General features: G+C 41.8%; 1 protein-coding gene across 1 annotated transcript in view; it reads right to left on the bottom strand.

The window, feature by feature from the left end:
* Positions 1-22141, bottom strand: part of ESAM (endothelial cell adhesion molecule) — a 59862-nt gene that overhangs the window by 6645 nt on the left and 31076 nt on the right. Inside the window, exons 2-4 of the mRNA XM_072156621.1 lie at positions 9495-9652; positions 8407-8617; positions 5364-5519 (exon numbers count right to left, since the gene is read on the bottom strand). Of these exons, the coding sequence (XP_072012722.1) occupies positions 5364-5519; positions 8407-8617; positions 9495-9652 (525 nt within the window). The remainder of the gene's footprint in view (positions 1-5363; positions 5520-8406; positions 8618-9494; positions 9653-22141) is intronic.

The raw sequence follows: 22141 nt of genomic DNA, 5'->3' as shown, positions 1-22141 counted from the left end.
TGGGAGGGGCCGTGCGGGAAGAAGCAGAGTGGAGTGCCTCGGACCGCCCCTTCATGAATACGCCAGACTGCTGTAAGCTTGGTCCAGCTTTTGGGCGGCTATGTAATGCAGTGTTTGCTAGTGTTCGTGAGCTCACACACAGTCTCTCACACTACCTACCAGCAAAGAGCAGCACAAGGAGAGAAAATCTACAAGCTATGGGCAGGATAAGATCTTTATATCAGAGGAAGGAGACACAGCAGTGCTGACTGTGTGTGTGATATAGCTGAGATGTAGCAGTGCTGGAGTGTCACTGTGTCATATCCATCACATGGATCTCATGGATATCTCATCTCTGATCTGTCTCATCTTTCTTTTTCTCTGTATCAGATACTAGTGAATATTCAGAAGCTAAATGAAGGTGTAGATATACCAGTACCCTGATAATGTAATCCAGATTTCAGCTCACAGCATATCACAGCACAGAGGAATCATGAAGTGCCTGCTTAGAGAGTCCCTGCTCACACGCAGGAATATTACACTGACCATCACTAGGTGATAGGGTCTTAACCAACAATAACACTGAGTACATTTGTAAAGTAAGTGGGTAAAAATTATGTTTATTGTGTAAGCATCACTTGGGAAATCTACCATCAAAATCATGCGTGAGAAACCAAGGACTGTGGTTATCTTCTTACATTTTTTTATCTATGGGCCTCCTTCCTTCTAAAATAAACTTTTAAAATCATGGTAATGAGCCTGAAGGGTTCAAGGCCCCTCCGTGCTTCAGATTACAGGCTGTTACAGTGTGCAGGGAGCACCCCCCCCCCCCCACAGTGGGCTGAAATTTCCTGTGCTGTATTGAGATTACATCAGGCAGAGGGAGGGTGATATTACTGAGGGAAAAGAGGGGGCGGGGGATATAGGCTGAGTAGCTACAGCACAGTGAGGCTTTGGTAAAATCCTCTGGAGCCTTTGAGGCTCATTAGCATAATTGTAAAAGTTGATTTTAGAAGGAAGTAGGCCATGGATAACACCTTGATTTACCCCAGTCACGGTGCCTGGATTTATGAGTAAGTGTCACTGTGTTATCATGCTTGACTTTGATGGTAGATTTCCTTTAATAATATAACCTACTTAACCAACAGTTTCATAGGCAGAGGAAAATTTATCTAGCATAACTACACTGCTTTGTGGGCTGTACATTAGCATCTCTCTATCTACGATGTGTGCGGTTTCTCAAGCCATGGACTGTCTATTTCTGTTTGTTTTGGCTAGTTTTTGTCTGTCTATTTTCCGTCTGCTTCTTTGGTAATTTATCAATACCATGTGTTAAATGTAATCTTTTTTCAAACTGTTGCAAAAATGTGGCACAAATGTCTTAAGTCACTTCTTTCCATTTATGTCCAAGTATGTTTTGTTTGCGCCAAAAAATGACACAAATTTGATACAATTTGAAATGATAAATGTAATTTGCGACATTAAGCACATCTGGAATACAGGCTTTATGTGTTTTTACTGAAGAAAAACAAATGTCCAGCGAACATTTCAAAAAGTCCCCAAAAAGGCGCAAAAATTGCAATGCGCTAAAAAAAAGTCTAAAAAAAAAGACAGAAAAAGCAGCAAGAAAAATAAAGATAAATGACCTCTATTGTCTTTTATGTGACAGCTAAAAAGATGGTGCATTGCAGAAATCTCATTTTGTATGGTTTTATGGGCTATATTGTAGGCATTGAGATCTGACAAAGTAAAATGTTGGATTTTTATTTTCTGTGGTGTGTACCCAGAGGGCATTACCAAATTGTTATAAGCAATGTAGTGTATATGCAGGGCCGGCTCCAGGTTTTAGTGGGCCCCTGGGCGACAGAGCCCTAGTGGGCCCCTTTATGGGCCGACCTCCAGTAGTCACACTGCCCCCCCCCCCATCCCCGTGTACACATTCCTCCCCTCCCCCTGTATACACACTGCCCCCCTTCCTGTATACACACTGACCCCCTCCTGTATACACACTGCCCCCCCTCCTGTATACACACTGCCCCCCCTCCTATATACACACTGTCCCCTCCTGTATACACACTGCCCCCTCCTGTATACACACTGTCCCCTCCTGTATACAAACTGCCCCCCCTCCTGTATACACACTGCCCCCCCCTCCTGTATACACACTGCCCCCCTCCTCCTCCTCCTGTATACACACTGCCCCTCCTCCTCCTGTATACACACTGACCCCCTCCTCCTCCTGTATACACACTGACCCCCTCTTGTATACACACTGCCCCCCCCCTCCTGTATACACACTGCCCCCCCTCCTGTATACACACTGCCCCCCCTCCTGTATACACACTGCCCCCCCTCCTATATACACACTGTCCCCTCCTGTATACACACTGCCCCCTCCTGTATACACACTGTCCCCTCCTGTATACAAACTGCCCCCCCTCCTGTATACACACTGCCCCCCCCTCCTGTATACACACTGCCCCCCTCCTCCTCCTCCTGTATACACACTGCCCCTCCTCCTCCTGTATACACACTGACCCCCTCCTCCTCCTGTATACACACTGACCCCCTCTTGTATACACACTGCCCCCCCCTCCTGTATACACACTGCCCCCCCTCCTGTATACACACTGCCCCCCCTCCTGTATACACACTGCCCCCCCTCCTGTATACACACTGCCCCCCCTCCTGTATACACACTGACCCCCCTCCCCCTGTATACACACTGCCCCCTCCTCCTCCTGTATACACACTGACCCCCTCTTGTATACACACTGCCCCCCCCTCCTGTATACACACTGCCCCCCCTCCTGTATACACACTGACCCCCTCCTGTATATACACTGTCCCCCTCCTGTATACACACTGCCCCTCCTCCTCCTGTATACACACTGCCCCCTCCTGTATACACACTGCCCCCCTCCTCTTGTATACACACTGCCCCCCTCCTGTATACACACTGCCCCCCCTCCTCCTGTATACACACTGCCCCCCCCTCCTGTATACACACTGCCCCCCCCTCCTGTATACACACTGACCCCCCTCCTCCTGTATACACACTGCCCCCCCTCATGTATACACACTGCCCCCCCTCCTGTATACACACTGCCCCCCTCCTGTATACACACTGCCCCCCTCCTCCTGTATACACACTGCCCCCCCTCCTGTATACACACTGCCCCCCTCCTGTATACACACTGCCCCCCCTCCTGTATACACACTGCCCCCCCCTCCTGTATACACACTGCCCCCCTCCTGTATACACACTGCCCCCCTCCTCCTGTATACACACTGCCCCCCCTCCTGTATACACACTGACCCCCCTCCTCCTGTATACACAATGCCCCCCCTCCTCCTGTATACACACTGCCTCCCCTCCTGTATACACACTGACCCCCTCCTGTATACACACTGCCCCCCTCCTGTATACACACTGCCCCCCTCCTCCTGTATACACACTGCCCCCCCTCCTCCTGTATACACACTGCCCCCCCTCCTCCTGTATACACACTGCCTCCCCTCCTGTATACACACTGCCCCCCTCCTGTATACACACTGACCCCCTCCTGTATACACACTGCCCCCCTCCTGTATACACACTGCCCCCCTCCTGTATACACACTGCCCCCCTCCTGTATACACACTGACCCCCTCCTGTATACACACTGACCCCCTCCCTGGCCCCTGTCATGTCTCCCCCTCACCTGATGCAGCTCTCTCCGTGTTGTTACTGCTTTCCCCGGCAGGTCATGTGACCACGACGTCATCAAAGGTCCTTCAGCCTTCAGCCTGTGGGAAAGCAGTGAGTGCAAATGCTCTCATCGCGATCTGTGTCTGGAGGACACAGATCGCAATGAGAGAGGAAAGGAATCTCCCGGGCAGCGGGGCAGATGTCCTGCTGACCCGGGGAGATCCGTGGGCCCCTCCAGTACCCCGGGGCCCCGGCACTTGCCCGGGTTAGCCGGGTGCTGGCGCCGGGCCTGTGTATATGTAATGCAATTGTCATGACAAATATTATGTTATTTTAGACTTAGGGTGTAATATTGACCCCTAGTGGCTGTTTACTATTACCACAGGCTGATTGAGATCTAGATGGATGGGTGTTTCCAGAAAGTGAGTTATCCCCATCAATAAAAAACAATTGTTAGATATAGGGGTAGGTCAGTCTTAGGTTTGGTTTGGTGTCAGTGAGAATGAGGTGATGTGAGAGGAGCAGTTGAAGAGAGGTCCTGTGAGGAGGTAGTGAAGGGAAGAATTTTAGGAGAATTTAGGAGTGAGATCAAAAAAGTTCTTTTTTTTACCATTAATGTACATTCTGCACCCCATGTTGACAGGAAAAAAACTGAAATGTAGATATTTTTGCGAATTTATTAAACAAGTAAAACTGAAATATCACATGGTCATACGTATTCAGACCCTTTGCTCAGTATTGAGTAGATGCACCTTTTGAGCTAGTACAGCCATGAGTCTTCTTGGGAATTATACAGCAAGTTTTTCACATCTGGATTTTGGGATCATCTGTCATTCTTCCTTGCAGATTCTCTCCAGTTCCTTCAGGTTGGCTGTTCAACATTGGTGGAAGCCAAGTCTCCAAGTCTTCCAAGTCTCTCCAGAGATGGTTTAGGTCAGTGCTCTTGCTGTGCCAGTCAAGAGTGGTCACACGGTTGTTCTAAAACCACTGCTTTGTTATTTTAGCTGTGTACTGAGGGTCATTGTCTTGTCCGAAGGGGAACATTTGGTGCAGTCTCAGGTCCAGAGCAATCTGGAAGAGGTTTTCATCCAGGAGATCTCTGTACTTGGCCGAATTCATCTTTCTTTCATCTTTTCATTCCAGTCACAGCCAGGTTGAGGAAGAGTTGTGGTCACAAACTTCTTCCATTTATTGATTACCAAGGCCACTGTGCTCTTGTGCCCTTGAGTTCTGCAGAAATTCTTTTGTAACCTTGATCAGATCTGTGCCTTGCCAGAATTCTATCTCTGAGCTCCTTGGGCAGTTTCTCAGACCTCATGATTCTCACGTGCTCTGACATGCACTTTGAGGTCTTATATAGACAGGTGTGTGCCTTTTCTAATCAAGCCTGATCAGTTTAATTAAACACAGCTGGACTCCAATGAAAGAGTAGAACCATCTCAAGGAAGATCAGAAGGAAATAAACAGCATGAGTTAAATATGAATCATAGTAAAGGGTCTGCCTCAGCACTAAGGGAGTTATAAAGGAGAGAGACCCCATCCAGCCACCGTGATATAACAACAACATCACAGCAGGTCACTTAATAATAATAATAATAATAATCTTTAGTTATATAGCACCATCATATATATTTAAAACAAATATTATATATTTTATCATATTTAATAGTTTGCATAAATTTCCCATACTTACCATGAACAGGAGGAAAGTAAACCACATTTACCGCTGCCTTCTTTATCCAGGAGTACATAGGCACAGGATGTCCAGATGAAGATTTGCAGCTGAGGGTAACATTGGCACCAATGTAGGGATCTCCATGTAATTGGCATGCGGGTTTAGAAGGAGGCACTGTAAATAAAAAAATAAATGAAATTAATTTCTCACAATTGTAATTGATGTTTATATTATTTGAAGGCGGTAAAACCTTCTACTTACAACCTAACACAGATTGCATTACTGATCCATATCCACCAGATGGCATGATTGCTAAAATAGCACAGAGCTTCTCCACTCCTATTTAGCTCCATTATTTGTTTTATGGCTTTTTCTGCCAATGACCCTCACCTCCTTATCCACGTATACTGTACTTGTCTCTGCAGCATGCTCTTCTTTCTGGTCTGATCTGTTATCAATCCCAAACTGCTTCAACAACGCATCACATGAGACAGTCCTATCTGTGACTGCTCAGAAAACGATTCTTTTGCAATTATAAAATAAGCTCAGCAGACAGTACACATAGTCAGGCAGGCTGAGCTGTGATGCCCTTAACTTTAACTGTTGTCTAATCAATGTCCGTAATTATGAAAATGCTATGATTTTGGATTTTAAAATGGCAATTCTTTCTATATATTTATGATTCTTTCTTTTTTTCTTTTTTTTTTTATATATATAAACGCAAAGCTTTTCAGCTGAAATTTACCACTAAAATGAAGTGCAACATGTGGGGAAAAAATCTCATAATTGATTTGATGAGTAAGGTTTCAAAAGTTATAACACTTACTTACTAAGCAACACATGTCAGAATACATCCCCCTATAAAAATGTCTGGACCTTTATACAATCTCTTATACCCCTTAGTGTCACCACATCAACCTCATAGAAGGTAAGCCCTTGCGAGCAAGACCCTCACTCCTATTGTCTTACATGACTGTTTGTATGTTCCCTAGAATCTGTAAAGCACTACAGAATTTGATGACGCTATATCAATAAAGATTATTTTAACAATATAACATGATAACAATATATTGAGGTTAAAAGAAGAATATACTGAGGCTATTTTCCGGCCTAGAAATGGGAACTTTACATTTCATAGAATATTTGAAAATTATCCCAGCTCTTGTTGGTCCCAGACTGCACAAGATAAGAATTAGATTAGTTCACTCATCCCTATTGTTATGCTTGTAAACTATCACTATGTGATTATTAAGTATCTCTTCGTGCTCTTCCAGAGGGAAATGGCATATATGACAAGGCTCCCTTTTTTCTTAGTTTTTTGACTCCTCCTTCGTTCTCTTTGTGAGAGGTGTTTTATTATGGAGTGGGGATGAATTAATTGAATCAGGAATGTTTCTATGGGTCTTTGGAAACGCCAAGGTTTAATATTTAGTAATTAAGTGTTTGTAACTATGAAGGACAATAAAGATTTCACCATCAAATAAAGAAAATAAGAAAGATATTGAAACCCACTGAATGTTCTAAATTTGGAGTGAAAGTCAAGAATAACTGTATTTGCAAAAGTTCTAAATGCATTACCAGTGGCATGCATTTATGGAATCCCCTGCACGCAGATTTATGGAATCGGTCCTCGTGTTTGAACACAGTTCAGTGTAAAGCAGTCCTGCACTGCTTTACACTGCACAACAAACAGAAATGTGAAGCAATGATTCCCTGCCTGCAAATGCCTTTGCCGCTGTGCGCCATGAGACAGGGAGTCCTTGCATCATATTCTGCATCCATGGAATCTGACCAGCACATGAGTATGATTCCATGGACTGAACACATTTACTCTGCTGCAGGCTTAAGACTATGCACCATCTTACTGTAAGACACTTTTGATAAATATGCCCCTTAGTTTTAAGAGACTGTTAACTTCACCTTGTTGGCTTTGTTAGTGCTGAGTGTAATTAATAGGTGGTGGTTAGTAACTTCTTATGCAGTCATATCCCCAGGCCTGATGCAGGGCTTCCAAATTGTGGTCATTATAGACTTAATTTCCCATATTTATTATGCCATTTTCTGGTGGAGACTATAGCAATAATCTCTGTCAAAGCAGACCTTGTCCAAACAGATCCAGCTTGGAGGAGAAGTGTTCCCGATCTACCAGTGTTCCCGATTTTTTTAGGCACACTGCGGGCAGGCGTGGCTTGGAATATTACAAATGGTAGAAAAAGCTGCATATAAAACATTCTCCCCACATCCTACATAGACACTGGGGGGGAATTTATTAAGACTGGTGCATTCTTCCCACCAGCATTCGGCACAATGGATTTACTAAGAGGTTGTATTAAATATGCCACAGCTATTTTGCACCAGGATGAAATCAAAGCAGGCCAGACCTTACATCATCTGTAAACTGTGCTTGTAGTTCGATGCAGGTTAAAGTAAATTTGGCAGGCCAGGGCATCCCCTCCATGGCCCACATTGTGCCACAATCTACCACACTGTGACTTGTAATATTACAGTAGTATTATTAGGGACTGACTGGGGCTATGAAATTATGGGGCATTGGCTGGTTACTATTATAAGGGCAATAGCTGTGGCCGTATCGGATACACTGATCATGAATAGTAAAGTGACAGAGGCACTAGAAGTAATGTAACTGGATACTTATATTGATAATATAACTGTGGCTACTTTCATGTATTGGCAATGACTACAGTGGATTGTAGTTAATTCAGTATATCATAACTTCCAAGCTCAGACCCCTCTACTTATTTTGGCCCCTATTAAGTGCGGTTTGATGTACAATAATCCTGTTCAACAAAATGTTAGTTTTGGGTGGGGTTACATTTTTCCTCCTACATAATAAGCTCTATTAATAACACCAGTTACTGTTGTGTGCCCTCCACCTTCCCCCATGTATTTATTCATTGTCTAATGATAATGATATCTGCAGATCGTCCCACCCTCCACACAATCGCTTGCATCCTGAGCCACCAGCATTTCACATAGCATGTTATTAATATCAGAACATTCCAGCAGACTATCCCAATCCATCACAACATCCTGCACTCACCCAGGATGGACACATCAATCACCCCGATGTTACCGCTTCCCACAGACTGATCGTTGCGCACATTTACATAGCAGCGATATTGTCCAGAGTCGGAGGCCTGAGTCTTATTAATTACTATAGAGATGTTTTTCGCTGGCATCTTATGCACAAAATTTAACCGGCCCGTAAAAGCTTCTGCAATGTCAACTTCTCCATCCATGTACTTTAGGATCTGCAAATGTAAAATTACAACACAGAGAAGATTATAAATAGGAAACTTCCCACTTAGTAAAGTCCATATTCTATTCTATAGAGCAGTGTCAGTTCAATATTCCTATGCAGTACCTTGGGGGAAGGCCAGTATTAAACACATGGGCAGTAGTTATACTTATGTACAAATAAATAGTATTATAGTAGTTATATTCTTGTGCATAGGGACAGTAGTATAGTAGTTATATTCTTGTACATAGGGGGCAGTATTATAGTAGTTATATTCCTGTACATAGGGGGCAGTATTATAGTAGTTATATTCTTGTACATAGAGGGCAGTGTTATAGTAGTTATATTCCTGTACATAGGGGGAAGTATTATAGTAGTTATATTCTTGTACACAGGGGGCAGTATTATAGTAGTTATATTCTTTTACACAGGGGTCAGTATTATAACAGTTATATTATTGTACATAGGGGGCAGTATTATAGTATTTATATTCTTGTACATAGGGAGCAGTATTATAGTAGTTATATTGTTGTACATAGGGGGCAGTATTATAGTAGTTATATTCTTGTACATAGTGGGCAGTATTATAGTAGTTATATTCTTGTACATAGTGGGCAGTATTATAGTAGTTATATTCTTATATATAGGAACAGTATTACATTAGTTATATTTCTTTACATAGGGGCAGTATTATAGTAGTTTTTGTACAATAGAGACAGAATTGTATTAGTTACATTATTTTACATACCGGCCATACTATATTATACATATTATAGTATTTAGATTCTTGTAAATAGAAAGTTATACAATTGTACAAAAGGGACAGTATTATTGTATGTAGTGGTACATGGGGGGGATTGTTTTCTAGCACTTGTTTATACATGATATACCTGTGTCTGCTCCTCCTGAGCACGCTGTATATACCAGGTGATATATGGTTTTTCTTCTGAGCTGCTTGAATACCAGACAGGGAGTGTGACACTGTGACTTTCTATCACTGTCAATGACTTCTGCTCCACGTGAACTTCTAGCAGTGCCATGGAGAAATCTGTGGGCACAGAGAGAAGACCTTCCATATTACCAATCAGTACAAATATTTTACATTCATTTCAAAAGTAAAAAAAAGAAATCTGTTTTATATATTTTGACTATAAATCCTTTCCCACTTGTATAATGAAGTGGTGCAGTATTTCAAACATATAAAGTAATTGTATTAATATTATACCCCAATTTTTTAGTAAACAAATAGTAACTTCTCTCCTTGTGTTTCATCATTTCATCCTAAAGCCCCTGCTTCTTGAATGTCATCAACATAAAGCAACTCTGGCACTGTAACATATACAGATCAGTTATGAATACATAGCTCTATACAGTAACAAACACTAAGGTGGAGGTGCTGGAAATTGTGAACTTGTAGTGTTGGTACAGAGTTGTACAGAGAATTTGGGCAATATTTATCATGCATTTAGTGTACAATGTAATTATAAGACACAAAAGACTGTTCCTTTCAAAAGCCACTACTTTTACACTTGTTATAGTAACTACTATGAATATTGTAGCTGTACATGAAAAAATAGTTTGTACACATAAAAGGTCTGCAACACTTGAGGGGCACAATACATTTCTCTGAATCATACATCCTAGACTTCTACAGTCACTAAAATCTCACAGAATACCTTGCAATCTAGCTTCTGCATATGATGCATTGAGGCCCCCACATCACCTATATTCCACACATTCCACTCATAGTGAAACCTGCAGGTGGTATAAAAGGTGTCAGTCACGATAATAACTGTATAACTGGTCAGCTCTGAGCATTTCTTACTATGTAACTAATGTAGCTAGAAATCAATAATTAACCTTAAATAGAGTGATCTACTCCTGGAATGAAAAATGGAACCATTCTTGTGCCGGAGAAGAAAACTCTATAACAGTTTTTAAATAATACAGCAGGGTAGTAGCAGAAGTTATTAACTTGTGGAGCAATCAGAATCGTTTCTTTAGTTTATAGAGCTCTATAAAGATGGTGCAAGAGATTATCCTCAGCAAACTGTTGTACTCTTTACAAACAATGATTGTGGATCCATAGTGTAACAGCAAAGACAATAAGAACCATCCAAATAAACAGAAGTGGTGACATTACTGAGAATACTTTTTATCCTTTCATCAAACAGGAGAAGTGACATCACTGGCAATACAGTTATCCAGTAGTGGTGACATAGGTTATCCTTGTACTAATAAATATCATGCAACAACCATATCAATTCTTGATTTTGTTTATATCATTATTTGATGGACATGTAATTCACAAGTTCATTCAAATATTAAAATGTGTATAGTCACTGATTCAATCTCATTACTTATCCAACTCGTGGCAGCGGAGAGTTCAGTGATGCCACCACCAGCGAGTTGCACACTCTCCCCAGAATCACTGAACTCTCCACTGCCACGAGCTGGATAAGTAATGAGATTGAATCAGTGACTGTACAGATTTGCATATGTGAATGAACTTGTGACTTACATGTGCATCATACTAAAGAAATAATATAGATGAAATCAAGAAGTGATACAGGTGTTTGCTGGGAGTTAAGAGGAACCTCTTCTATAATACACCTGATTGAATCCAACTGTGTGCATATTAAACCACTAACTTAACTTAATGGACATAAGTTATGCTTACACTAGAGATCAACAGTGACATTACTAAGTGTGAGGCGTATCCATCCATTTGAGATCAGCAGTGATGTTATTGAAGATTCAGCTTAAAGTGGTTTTCCCACAAACAAAAGTTAGGCCCTATCCACGGGATAGGTGAACGGTGAGTGCGGCGATTAGAGATCATTAGAGATCACCAGTGACATCACTGAGAATACAGCCTATTCAACCATTAGAGATCAGCGGTGACATCACTGAGAATAGAGCCTATCCATCCATTAGAAATCAGCGGTGACATCACTGGGAATGGAATACAGCCTATCCATCCATTAGAGATCAGCAGTGACATCACTGAGAATAGAGCCTATTCATCCATTAGAGATCAGCAGTGACATTACTGAGAATAGAGCCTATCCATCCATTAGAGATCAGCAGTGACATTACTGAGAATAGAGCCTATCCATCCATTAGAGATCAGCAGCGGCATCACAGGGAATGCAATACAGCCTATCCATCCATTAGAGATAAGCGGTGACATCACTGAGAATATAGTCTATCCAACCGTTAGAGATCAGCGGTGACATCACTGAGAGTACAGCCTATCCAACCATCAGAGATCAGCGGTGACATCACTGAGAATACAGCCTATCCATCCATTAGAGATCAGCGGTGACATTACTGAGAATACAGCCTATCCATCCATTAGAGATCAGCAGCGGCATCACAGGGAATGCAATACAGCCTATCCATCCATTAGAGATCACCAGTGACATCACTGAGAATACAGCCTATCCATCCATTAGAGATCAGCAGCGGCATCACAGGGAATGCAATACAGCCTATCCATCCATTAGAGATAAGCGGTGACATCACTGAGAATACAGCCTATCCATCCATTAGAGATCACCAGTGACATCACTGAGAATACAGCCTATCTATCCATAAGAGATCAGCGGTGACATTACTGAGAATACAGCCTATCCATCCATAAGAGATCAGCGATGACATCACTGAGAATACAGCCTATCCATCCATAAGAGATCAGCCGTGACATCACTGAGAATACAGCCGATCCATCCATAAGAGATCAGCGGTGACATCACTGAGAATACAGCCTATCCATCCATTAGAGATCACCAGTGACATCACTGAGAATACAGCCTATCCATCCATAAGAGATCAGCGGTGACATCACTGAGAATACAGCCTATCCATCCATAAGAGATCAGCGGTGACATCACTGAGAATACAGCCTATCCATCCATAAGAGATCAGCGGTGACATCACTGAGAATACAGCCTATCTATCCATAAGAGATCAGCGGTGACATCACTGAGAATACAGCCTATCCATCCATAAGAGATCAGCCGTGACATCACTGAGAATACAGCCTATCTATCCATAAGAGATCAGCGGTGACATCACTGAGAATACAGCCTATCTATCCATAAGAGATCAGCGGTGACATCACTGAGAATACAGCCTATCCATCCATAAGAGATCAGCAGTGACATCACTGAGAATACAGCCGATCCATCCATAAGAGATCAGCCGTGACATCACTGAGAATACAGCCTATCCATCCATAAGAGATCAGCAGTGACATCACTGAGAATACAGCCTATCCATCCATAAGAGATCAGCGGTGACATCTCTGAGAATACAGCCTATCTATCCATAAGAGATCAGCGGTGACATCACTGAGAATACAGCCTATCCATCCATAAGAGATCAGCAGTGACATCACTGAGAATACAGCCGATCCATCCATAAGAGATCAGCCGTGACATCACTGAGAATACAGCCTATCCATCCATAAGAGATCAGCGGTGACATCACTGAGAATACAGCCTATCTATCCATAAGAGATCAGCGGTGACATCACTGAGAATACAGCCTATCCATCCATAAGAGATCAGCCGTGACATCACTGAGAATACAGCCTATCCATCCATAAGAGATCAGCGGTGACATCACTGAGAATACAGCCTATCTATCCATAAGAGATCAGCGGTGACATCACTGAGAATACAGCCTATCCATCCATAAGAGATCAGCCGTGACATCACTGAGAATACAGCCGATCCATCCATAAGAGATCAGCCGTGACATCACTGAGAATACAGCCTATCCAAGAGATCAGAGGCAACATGTTCTATAATTAAAGGATGGGAATTACAAGAGAGTCTCAAGAGTTGAATCCTTTGAAGAATATACCACAATATGAATGTCTCATGAAATATCTACTAGGGGACACATGATACATCTTCCTCTAATGTGGCCCATAGCAAATAAGAGAAAATGATTATTCTTATTAAATCTTTTCACATCTGTAATTTTGGATTATGACAGTAAGAGAAAAGACAGGGCCGTGAGTAGTGTGCACAGCCGCCAGCACTAAGACGCTCCGCTCCAAAAGTCCCATCAAGATGATTAAGCAGCCACTGAGGAAAGGAGCTTATTCTGCCTGGACGCACAGAAGAGGCTACAGCGCACAATTTATGGTATTTAACCTTCACTGCGTGAGGGGACTTTTCCTGCCCTGACCAACACTGACAAAACAATACGCAAGTGCGTCCAGCACCAACGTATGTGAATGGGAAAAGTATACAGAAAAATAATGGCTATTATTATTCATGTCTCTATTCCTGAGAATAAAAAACAACTCATAAGAAGACATTATCTGGCTAAAAGTATACAGAACCCCTAGCACTAAATATTGAGTTTAACTATTTCAGTTACTCCATTATGAACAGGTCTGTAAAATCCACCATACAACATGATGTCACCATATAATGCATTCAGCAATTTCAAGTCGCTATAGGAAGGGATGAATCATATTTTGTACCTTAGTTCACTCCATGGTTTTCAAGTAGAGGTTTTTTAATTGTATTTAGTGTACTTCAATTACATTTTTGCATTTTTATTGAAAATATTTTTATACACATCATTCTAGCTGTCTGTTCACATTTCAGTAAAAATACATGTGTTTTGTACCATTTGATTTGCATGTGAAAATTGTTAATGTGATTCAATATTTTTATAATATAAATAAATATTAAATATGTCTTATATATGCATAGGTGCAGCATGGGCAGGTGTATTGTGATGGGAATATATTACTCAGGAACACAGTGTTGTTTTCCATAGTACCCTATACCTTAAGTAAATGTGGTATATTTAGGGAAAGACTTGAGAGTTGATGCAAGGAGAGAAAGAGCAGATTGTGAGGACCTGGGACGTAGGACCTGTGAGCTCCTAGATGCCACTTCTACATGTATCTTTCAGTACTGTAGTCATTGACCAACCTTCTGGTGTGAGCAAAAGATTAGTAAATTATTATTATAATTTATTATTCCCTGTACCAAGCCCTGAATTTCCTGCTAACAGCCCTGGCTGTATATACCTGAGCACTAAGATATTTGCACATTACCAGAAACAGCTATGCCCTTTACTTTATATAACCAGGGTGGAGGAGTAGTAAATGACATACAGTATAGGCCTGCTCAAGGTTAACCACAGTAATATTGGTATCATAAACCCATTACCTAATAACAAACCAATACAGGTATATACATTACAATGATGCTCGATGAAGGACAAATACCAATAGATTGACTATTATAGTTTTACTTTAAAAAAATTCTGATTGATCTGCATCACATAAAAGTTTGTGGAGTGACAGTCACAAGACCAGTATGACTTTTGTTAGAGATTTTTATCTAGGACTCAAAACAGTCCTTACTTCAGTTGTACAGGTGACTTTCAAATTAACTCTTTCATGGCTGCCCTGATACTGGGAGGAGAGAACAAAAACCAAGACACATCAGTCTCTTAGTGTATGTCAAAAAATCTTCTCCCAGTTTATTAGTCTCAGCTGCATAAGTCAAAGACAGAAACATCATCATCATCATCAAAGGGGCGTGAACAGAAGATAGAATAAATACTGTAATGCTATTGGCCATAATAAATTTTACCAAGACATTCTCCCTAATGGTTAATGAACCATAAACTATTTTTTTCAGACATTTTTATCTACAGAATGTACAGAGAATGGCTCCAGAACCAAAACATGATAAGAAGGAGAACATACCGAAGGTCAATTATCTCTCACATGTGCCAAGGAAAAAGTTTTACAGGCAGGTTACACAAAAATTGCTGAAACATGACATTAGCTGGACAGTGGTCAGCGAAGATGTCTGCTGTATCTAAAATGGCTGACAGTACACAACAGTGCAATCTCCTTAACACTTTCAATAGGTATCTATGAAGGCAACCTATGTGCCACATAGTGATGGCTGGCTTCAAACTAAGCACTCAGTAGAAGGCCAATTGCATATATTCTTTATTAAAGCATCACCGATTGCCGATCCACATCTATTTTTTAACGTTTCGGTCTATGTTAGACCTTCTTCAGAGACCGGATTGCTGGTGGGTACAGACGGAGATGAGAAAGTCAACGCAATTGGGATAGATAAGCGTCTCATGTATTGCGGCACACTGACCGCATAGCTTTTCAATCCCCACACCACCAGCACTTCTATTTTCCTGCCATTTTTAGCACAATTTCGGGCAAACAATAACTTCTAAAACCATTCATGAATGTTCTTTGGCATTTTTGACGCATCTTTGGTACTCTTACAGGGTGCAAAATACATTAAGGCCATGCATCACAATATCACATCACAGTGCAAATCACCACTAAAATCGGGCACCAAAAAACAACACCTAGTCCCAAAAATAACAAAAATAAATGCCCCACTTTGCTTTTGCTATTTACAGTGCCTTGCAAAAAATATTCGCCCCATTGTACTTTTCTACCTTTTACCACATTTCAGGTTTTTTGGTGAAGAATCAATAGTGGAACACAATTTTGAAGTGGAATGAGATTTATTGGATATTTTCAACTATTGTAAAAAATAAAAAACTGAAAAGTTGGGCGTGCAATATTATTTGGCCCCCTTAAGTTAATACTTAGGCCCCACCTTTTGCTGTGATTACAGCTGAAAGACGCTTGGGGTATGTCTATTTCGGTTTTGCACATCAAGAGACTGAATTTCCTGCCCATTCTTCCTTGGAAAACAGCTCAAGCTTGTTTGGATTCAGGTCTAATACCTGGATACGTTTATTTGTGAACCTTTCCATTGTAGATTTTGCTTTATGTTTGGGATCATTGTCTTGTTGGAATATTAGTCTCCGTCCCAGTCTCCGGTCTTTTGCAGACTCCAACAGGTTTTCTTCCAGAATGGTCCTGTATTTGGCTCCATCTATCTTCCCATCAATTTTCACTGTCTTTCGTGTCACTGCTGAAGTAAAGCAAACCATAATGCTGCCACCACCATGTTTGACAGTGGGGATGGCGTGTTCAGGGTGATAAGCTTTGTTGCCTTTACGCCAAACATATTGTTTGGCATTGCGGCCAAAAAGTTTGATTTTGGTTTCATCTGACTAGAGCACCTTCTTGTATGAGGACCGAATAATATTGCACGTCCCACTTTTCAGTTTATTATTTTTTACAAAAGTTTAAAATATCCAATAAATTTTGTTCCACTTCATAATTGCATCCCACTTGTTGATTCTTCACCAAAAAATTACAATTTTATATCTTTATGTTTGAAGCCCGAAATGTGGCAAAAGGTAGAAAAGTTCAAGGGGACGAATACTTTCACAAGCCATTGTACTTGGAAGTTATAGCCACCACAGGCTGAATGAAGCAAATAAAGCTAAATGAATGAAGCTAAATGAATCACGTGTCAAAAAAAAACAAACTGTCACATACATAGGATTGTAAACTCTTGCGAGCAGGGCTCCTGTTGTTTCATAGGGCCATGTTATTTCTCTGTTATGTTATGTTATTTTGTTTGTAAAAGTACCCCATGATTTGTAAAGAACTGAGGGATATGTAAATAAACATTCATACTACTCTCCATGCGCTATCAACAGAACGGCATCATATCCTTAATTAGCAAAATCATGATCTTGGAATATGTAAGATAATAGTCTAGAAGGAAATGTAGCAGGAAGCAGAAACTTCGCCCTCAGGAAAACCATTCAACTGGACATCCTGTTATGTTCTTTAAAATATTAACATCAAGGGGACCATTTTTGGGGATCAGTAACCTGTGGGAATCGTTAACCTGGATTCAGTGAAATATCAGAAATATAGAGGACATGAGTAACCTCAGAATCAGAAACTGGCAGGTGTAACCTTGGTTTATCGCTGATAATAGTCTCTCTCTCCTTTACAGAATCTGGTTAACTATAGCACTTACCAGAACCCATTGATACTCACCATATCACAGAAACTTATCACAGTCCCCCATCTGCTTTCACTACTGTCCTAACCTTGCTACTAACCATTATAATCACAACATCAAAAGTGCTCTGGATGAGGTGGCACCTCCGTCAGTCCAATCAAACACATGCCCCAAAACTGTTTCCTTCTTCAACTCCATCTCGCCAAGCAGGTCTATTAAGATCACTAATATTGTATCCTCTCTCTAACAATCCTAAAAGGCTCTTCAAAACTCTTTACTCAGACCATGGGGCTGAAGATCTGGTCATCTAATTTTAAAGATAAAATTGACTGCAATCGCCAGGAAATATTTTTCCAATATACTAACTCCATTAATCCCCTTTCCTCCATTACTTCACCCTGTTTGCTCTCTTCCTTTGAGCCAGTTACAGAGGAAGAAATATCCAGGCTCTTTTACTCTGCTCGCCTCACTACCTGGGACCCATCCCCTTACATCTCGTAGACTTCCTCTCCCAGTGGTCACTTCACACCTCACTAAAATTTTCAGTCTCTCTCTCTCTCTCATCTAGTATCTCCCACTCTTCTTTCAAGCATGCTGTTGTTACCCCATTACTAAAGAAAGCTACACTGGACGCTGGTGTTAACTATCGTCCGGTCTCTTATCTCCCTTTTATCTAACGTAACTACAGCCATAGCAGCCTGTCATCCTACCTGACATACTAAAGAGTGGAGGACGTGCACCAATTTATACATATTATGCTGCACATTGTACAGCATAATATATATATATAACATATATGTGATGTATATATGCTCTATATGTGTCTATTAATGTGTGATTGTGACTTGCATGTGTGAGTATACAAATATAGCAGAAGCCAGCTATGGGGCCCTGCTTCTCCTAGTTACGCCACTGCTTTCATCTCAAAACACCTGGAACGGTCTTTCTAAAGGCTCCAATGATCTCCTCACTGCTGAATCCAAAGGTGACTATTCTCTCTTCATCATTCTGGATCTATAGGCAGCATTTGATACTGTGGACCACCAGCTCTTCCTCAGGATGCTTCGCTCCATTGGCCTGAAGGACACTGCACTCTCTTGGTTTTTTTCTTATCTTTCTAACCGCACTTTTAGTGTCTCCTTTTCTGGATCACTCTCTTCTCATCTTCCTTTTGCCGTTGGGGTATCTCCTGCTCTGTCCTAAGTCCTCTTCTCTTTTACCTCTATACTGCCACCATTGTACAAACTCAGCAGATTTGGTTTTCAGTATCAACTTTATGCTTATAATACTCAACCATAGGTGTAACTACTGGGAGAGGGGGCAGGGGAAGCAGAGGCTTTGAAGGGCTCACTGAGGAGCTTTCATTTCTATCTTTGTCCCTAGGAGGAACACAGATAGAGCTGTATCCAGGGACTAGCTTCCCAGCTCCAGACACAAATGTATTGCTATAGACCTTCCAGGACCGGTGAAGAAGTCACCACAATTCCTGGTTGTGCAGCACTGCTACTACTGCTACTACAATAAAGCACAGACCTGCTACACAGCACTTCTATCCTGTACAAATGGACACACCCATGTACTACTACTCCCATCCTGTATTTATATATATGGGAACAGCACTGTACTAGTACTACCATCCTCTCTACATATGGATACAACACTGCACTACTACTCCCATCCTCTATTTATATAGGTACAACACTGTACCACTACCCACTCCTGTATATATGGGCACAGCATTCCATTACTACTACTACCCTGCATTTATATGGTCACAGCATTGTACTACTACTCCCATCCTGTATATATATATATATGGGCACAGAACTGCAACACTACTGGTACCCTGAATTCATATGGGCACAGAACTGTACTACTACTTCCATCCTCTATATATTTGGATATAACACTGTACTATTACGCACAGATCAGTACTACTACTACTATCCTGTATATATGGGCACAGCACAGTACTACTACTCCTATCCTGTATATACTGTTTAGGCAGAGTACAGTACTACTACTCCTATTCTGTATATATATGGGCACAGCACAGTACTACTACTCCTATCCTGTATACATGGGCTGGGCACAGTACTTTCAACAAATATATCTTGTAATAAACTTAAAGGGAACCTGTCAGCTGGATTTGGGACACTAAACCACACACAGGTCCTTATGGACTAGTGGTTTAGTCTTCCAAAACGCCCTGTATGATTACTGTTTGTAAACACATTACAAAAAATTCCTTGGTCCAAGGATCTCAGCGCCTTTGTGATACTGCTAGTGACCCCAGAGTAGTACACTCTTGCTTCACTGAACAAGCGCTGTTTATACACAGCATGTACTATGAAGATGGAGTGTATCAGCTTTAGTGAGGCATTGAGAGAGGAGGCGCGAGAGCTCCGGAAGCTTGTCCTCTGTGCCTCATCGGACTGGATAAGTATAAACGCCCCATAAGGATCTGTGGGCAGTTTAGTGTCCCAAATCCACCTGACAAATTCCAATATACTGCAGGTAGAAGTCAGAGCAGCACTGGTCATACAGAAGAGACAGGAAATGTGAGTAGAGATGCCTCTTATAAGTCACTACTTTGTTATATACTATGATTATCAATAAGGAGGCCTGAGGAGAACCGGTATCTACCACTATACACTAGTGACTACCTCTCTTCTGTCTCTATCATCATGTCCTCTCTCTTCTTGAAACTTATTCTTTCCAAAACAGAACTTCTTGTCTTACCACCATCTACTAACCATCCCAACCCTGATCTCTCCATTTCTATCTGTGATGTCCCCATAACCTAGGGGAAACAGGCTTGGGGTTGTGCTGGACTGGAACCTCTCATTTGCACCTTATATTCAATCACTTGCATGCTCTTACCACTTGCACCTTAAAACATTTCTAGAATCCGACCATTTCTTACAATGGAAACCTTTAAAAAGCTAATTGTCGCTGTGACAACCTGTTGGTTTTGATTTGTCAGTGATCTTAGATTATTCTCTTCCCATAATCGAACCTCTCACACATGTCTCCAAGACTCCTCCCAAGCTGGAAAGTCCTACTCCGCTCTATCAGACTAATACTCAACCTCCAAAGCTTTAAACATGCTCTTAAAACCCAGGCAGGTCTTAGAAATTCCCTCACTGCATGCACATTTAACTCATGGCAAGTAAAGGATAAACCCTACGAACGGTGCCAGTACCGGGTATCTTGGGTGATACCGATGGGGGATGTCCAGGTAAGTGTTCTGTGGAAATGAACCCACAATGTTCACTATGAACAAGAACATTGCGCTTTGGGTCCACTCATCACTAGTATCTAGGTCTCCATCAGCACAGAGAGGACTGTGAAGTAGAGATATAGGGGTTCATTTATCAGGACCTCTTCATCTGAAGACTTGCATAGGACGTGGTTGGCGGCAGAGTGGGTACGCCTCATGTCCTCTCTGCAGCTAGCTAGCTTTCACAAGGTTTTTCATCCTTAACAGTTTTCTGCACCTTTCACCAAGAAGCTCCAGAGCCCAAAACCTCTGCTATGAATAATAGCTGTTGCAGGATTCTGTTTGGATACTACAGCCATTGCTGATAGCAGAGCAGAGCAGTTGTGAGCAGAAAGAAGAGCGTTTCACGGGCTAAAATACACAACCTGAACACTTGCAGAGCTGTAGACCTGGATTAAAAGTTCTCTTTTCTTTTCAGGTATGGTTACACAGCTATCCAGCGCTGCTACTTATATGTATTTTACATAAATATTTACAATGAATGGGCCAGACCTGAATCAAGGTTCCTGGACTCTCAAACAATTATAATAATGCCATGCTTTTCATGGTACATTATGGATAACCTATATTGACTGCAGTGGGCAGCAGCACTGGGCACTGGGCCAGCACTTTCATCTATCCATTACCTTGCCATTACCATTAATGCATTAGCCTGGAGGTAGAGGACTCGTGGTTTTCCTTATAGTGTTTTGCATCAAATGGATGCTTCAGCTACAAGGTATAAAAGAGAAGGCAATTCCTGTACTATGAGTGATAATCAGGGAATCAGCTTATTGTTACAAAGAAATAACTACTACACATAAAAAAGAAGATGTGGTAGATACACAGGATGTTGTTTGGGGGGGGGGAGTCTAACGGAGGAGATGTCACATCATTTAACATCATTCAGAATTAGTTATGTTAAAGGAAAATGCATACCATGGTATGAACAGTGCTTCCAGGTGATCGCAGAAGAGTCAACATTCAAGATTTATTAAATAAGATTGTAGCACATTTCACAGGAACTGACTGATCACCTTTCATCAAGTCATATGACCTATAACAGCGATGGCGAACCTATGGCACGCGTGCCAGAGAGGGCACGCAGAGCCCTCACTGCTGGCACGCGCCCCATCCTCCTAACCACTGCCAGGTGCGGACAACCACTGTCCACACCTGGTTGTCATGGCTGCTAGCAGTATCGGAGCTGCGCTCCGATACTGCTAACGGCCATGACAGATCAGGGTGCTGACACTTCCTGCTCTGTCACTCCAATCACAGCAGCGCACAGGACGGTAAGCGTCCCAGCGCTGGCAGCAAAATGATGTCATTACGCTGCCAGCGCTGGGCACCTTACTCCGTG

Source organism: Engystomops pustulosus, chromosome 6, assembly GCF_040894005.1.
Source record: "Engystomops pustulosus chromosome 6, aEngPut4.maternal, whole genome shotgun sequence".
Taxonomy (NCBI): Eukaryota; Metazoa; Chordata; class Amphibia; order Anura; family Leptodactylidae; genus Engystomops; species Engystomops pustulosus.
The sequence above is the reverse complement of the archived record's forward strand: the minus strand, read 5'-3'. Positions and strand labels throughout refer to the sequence as shown.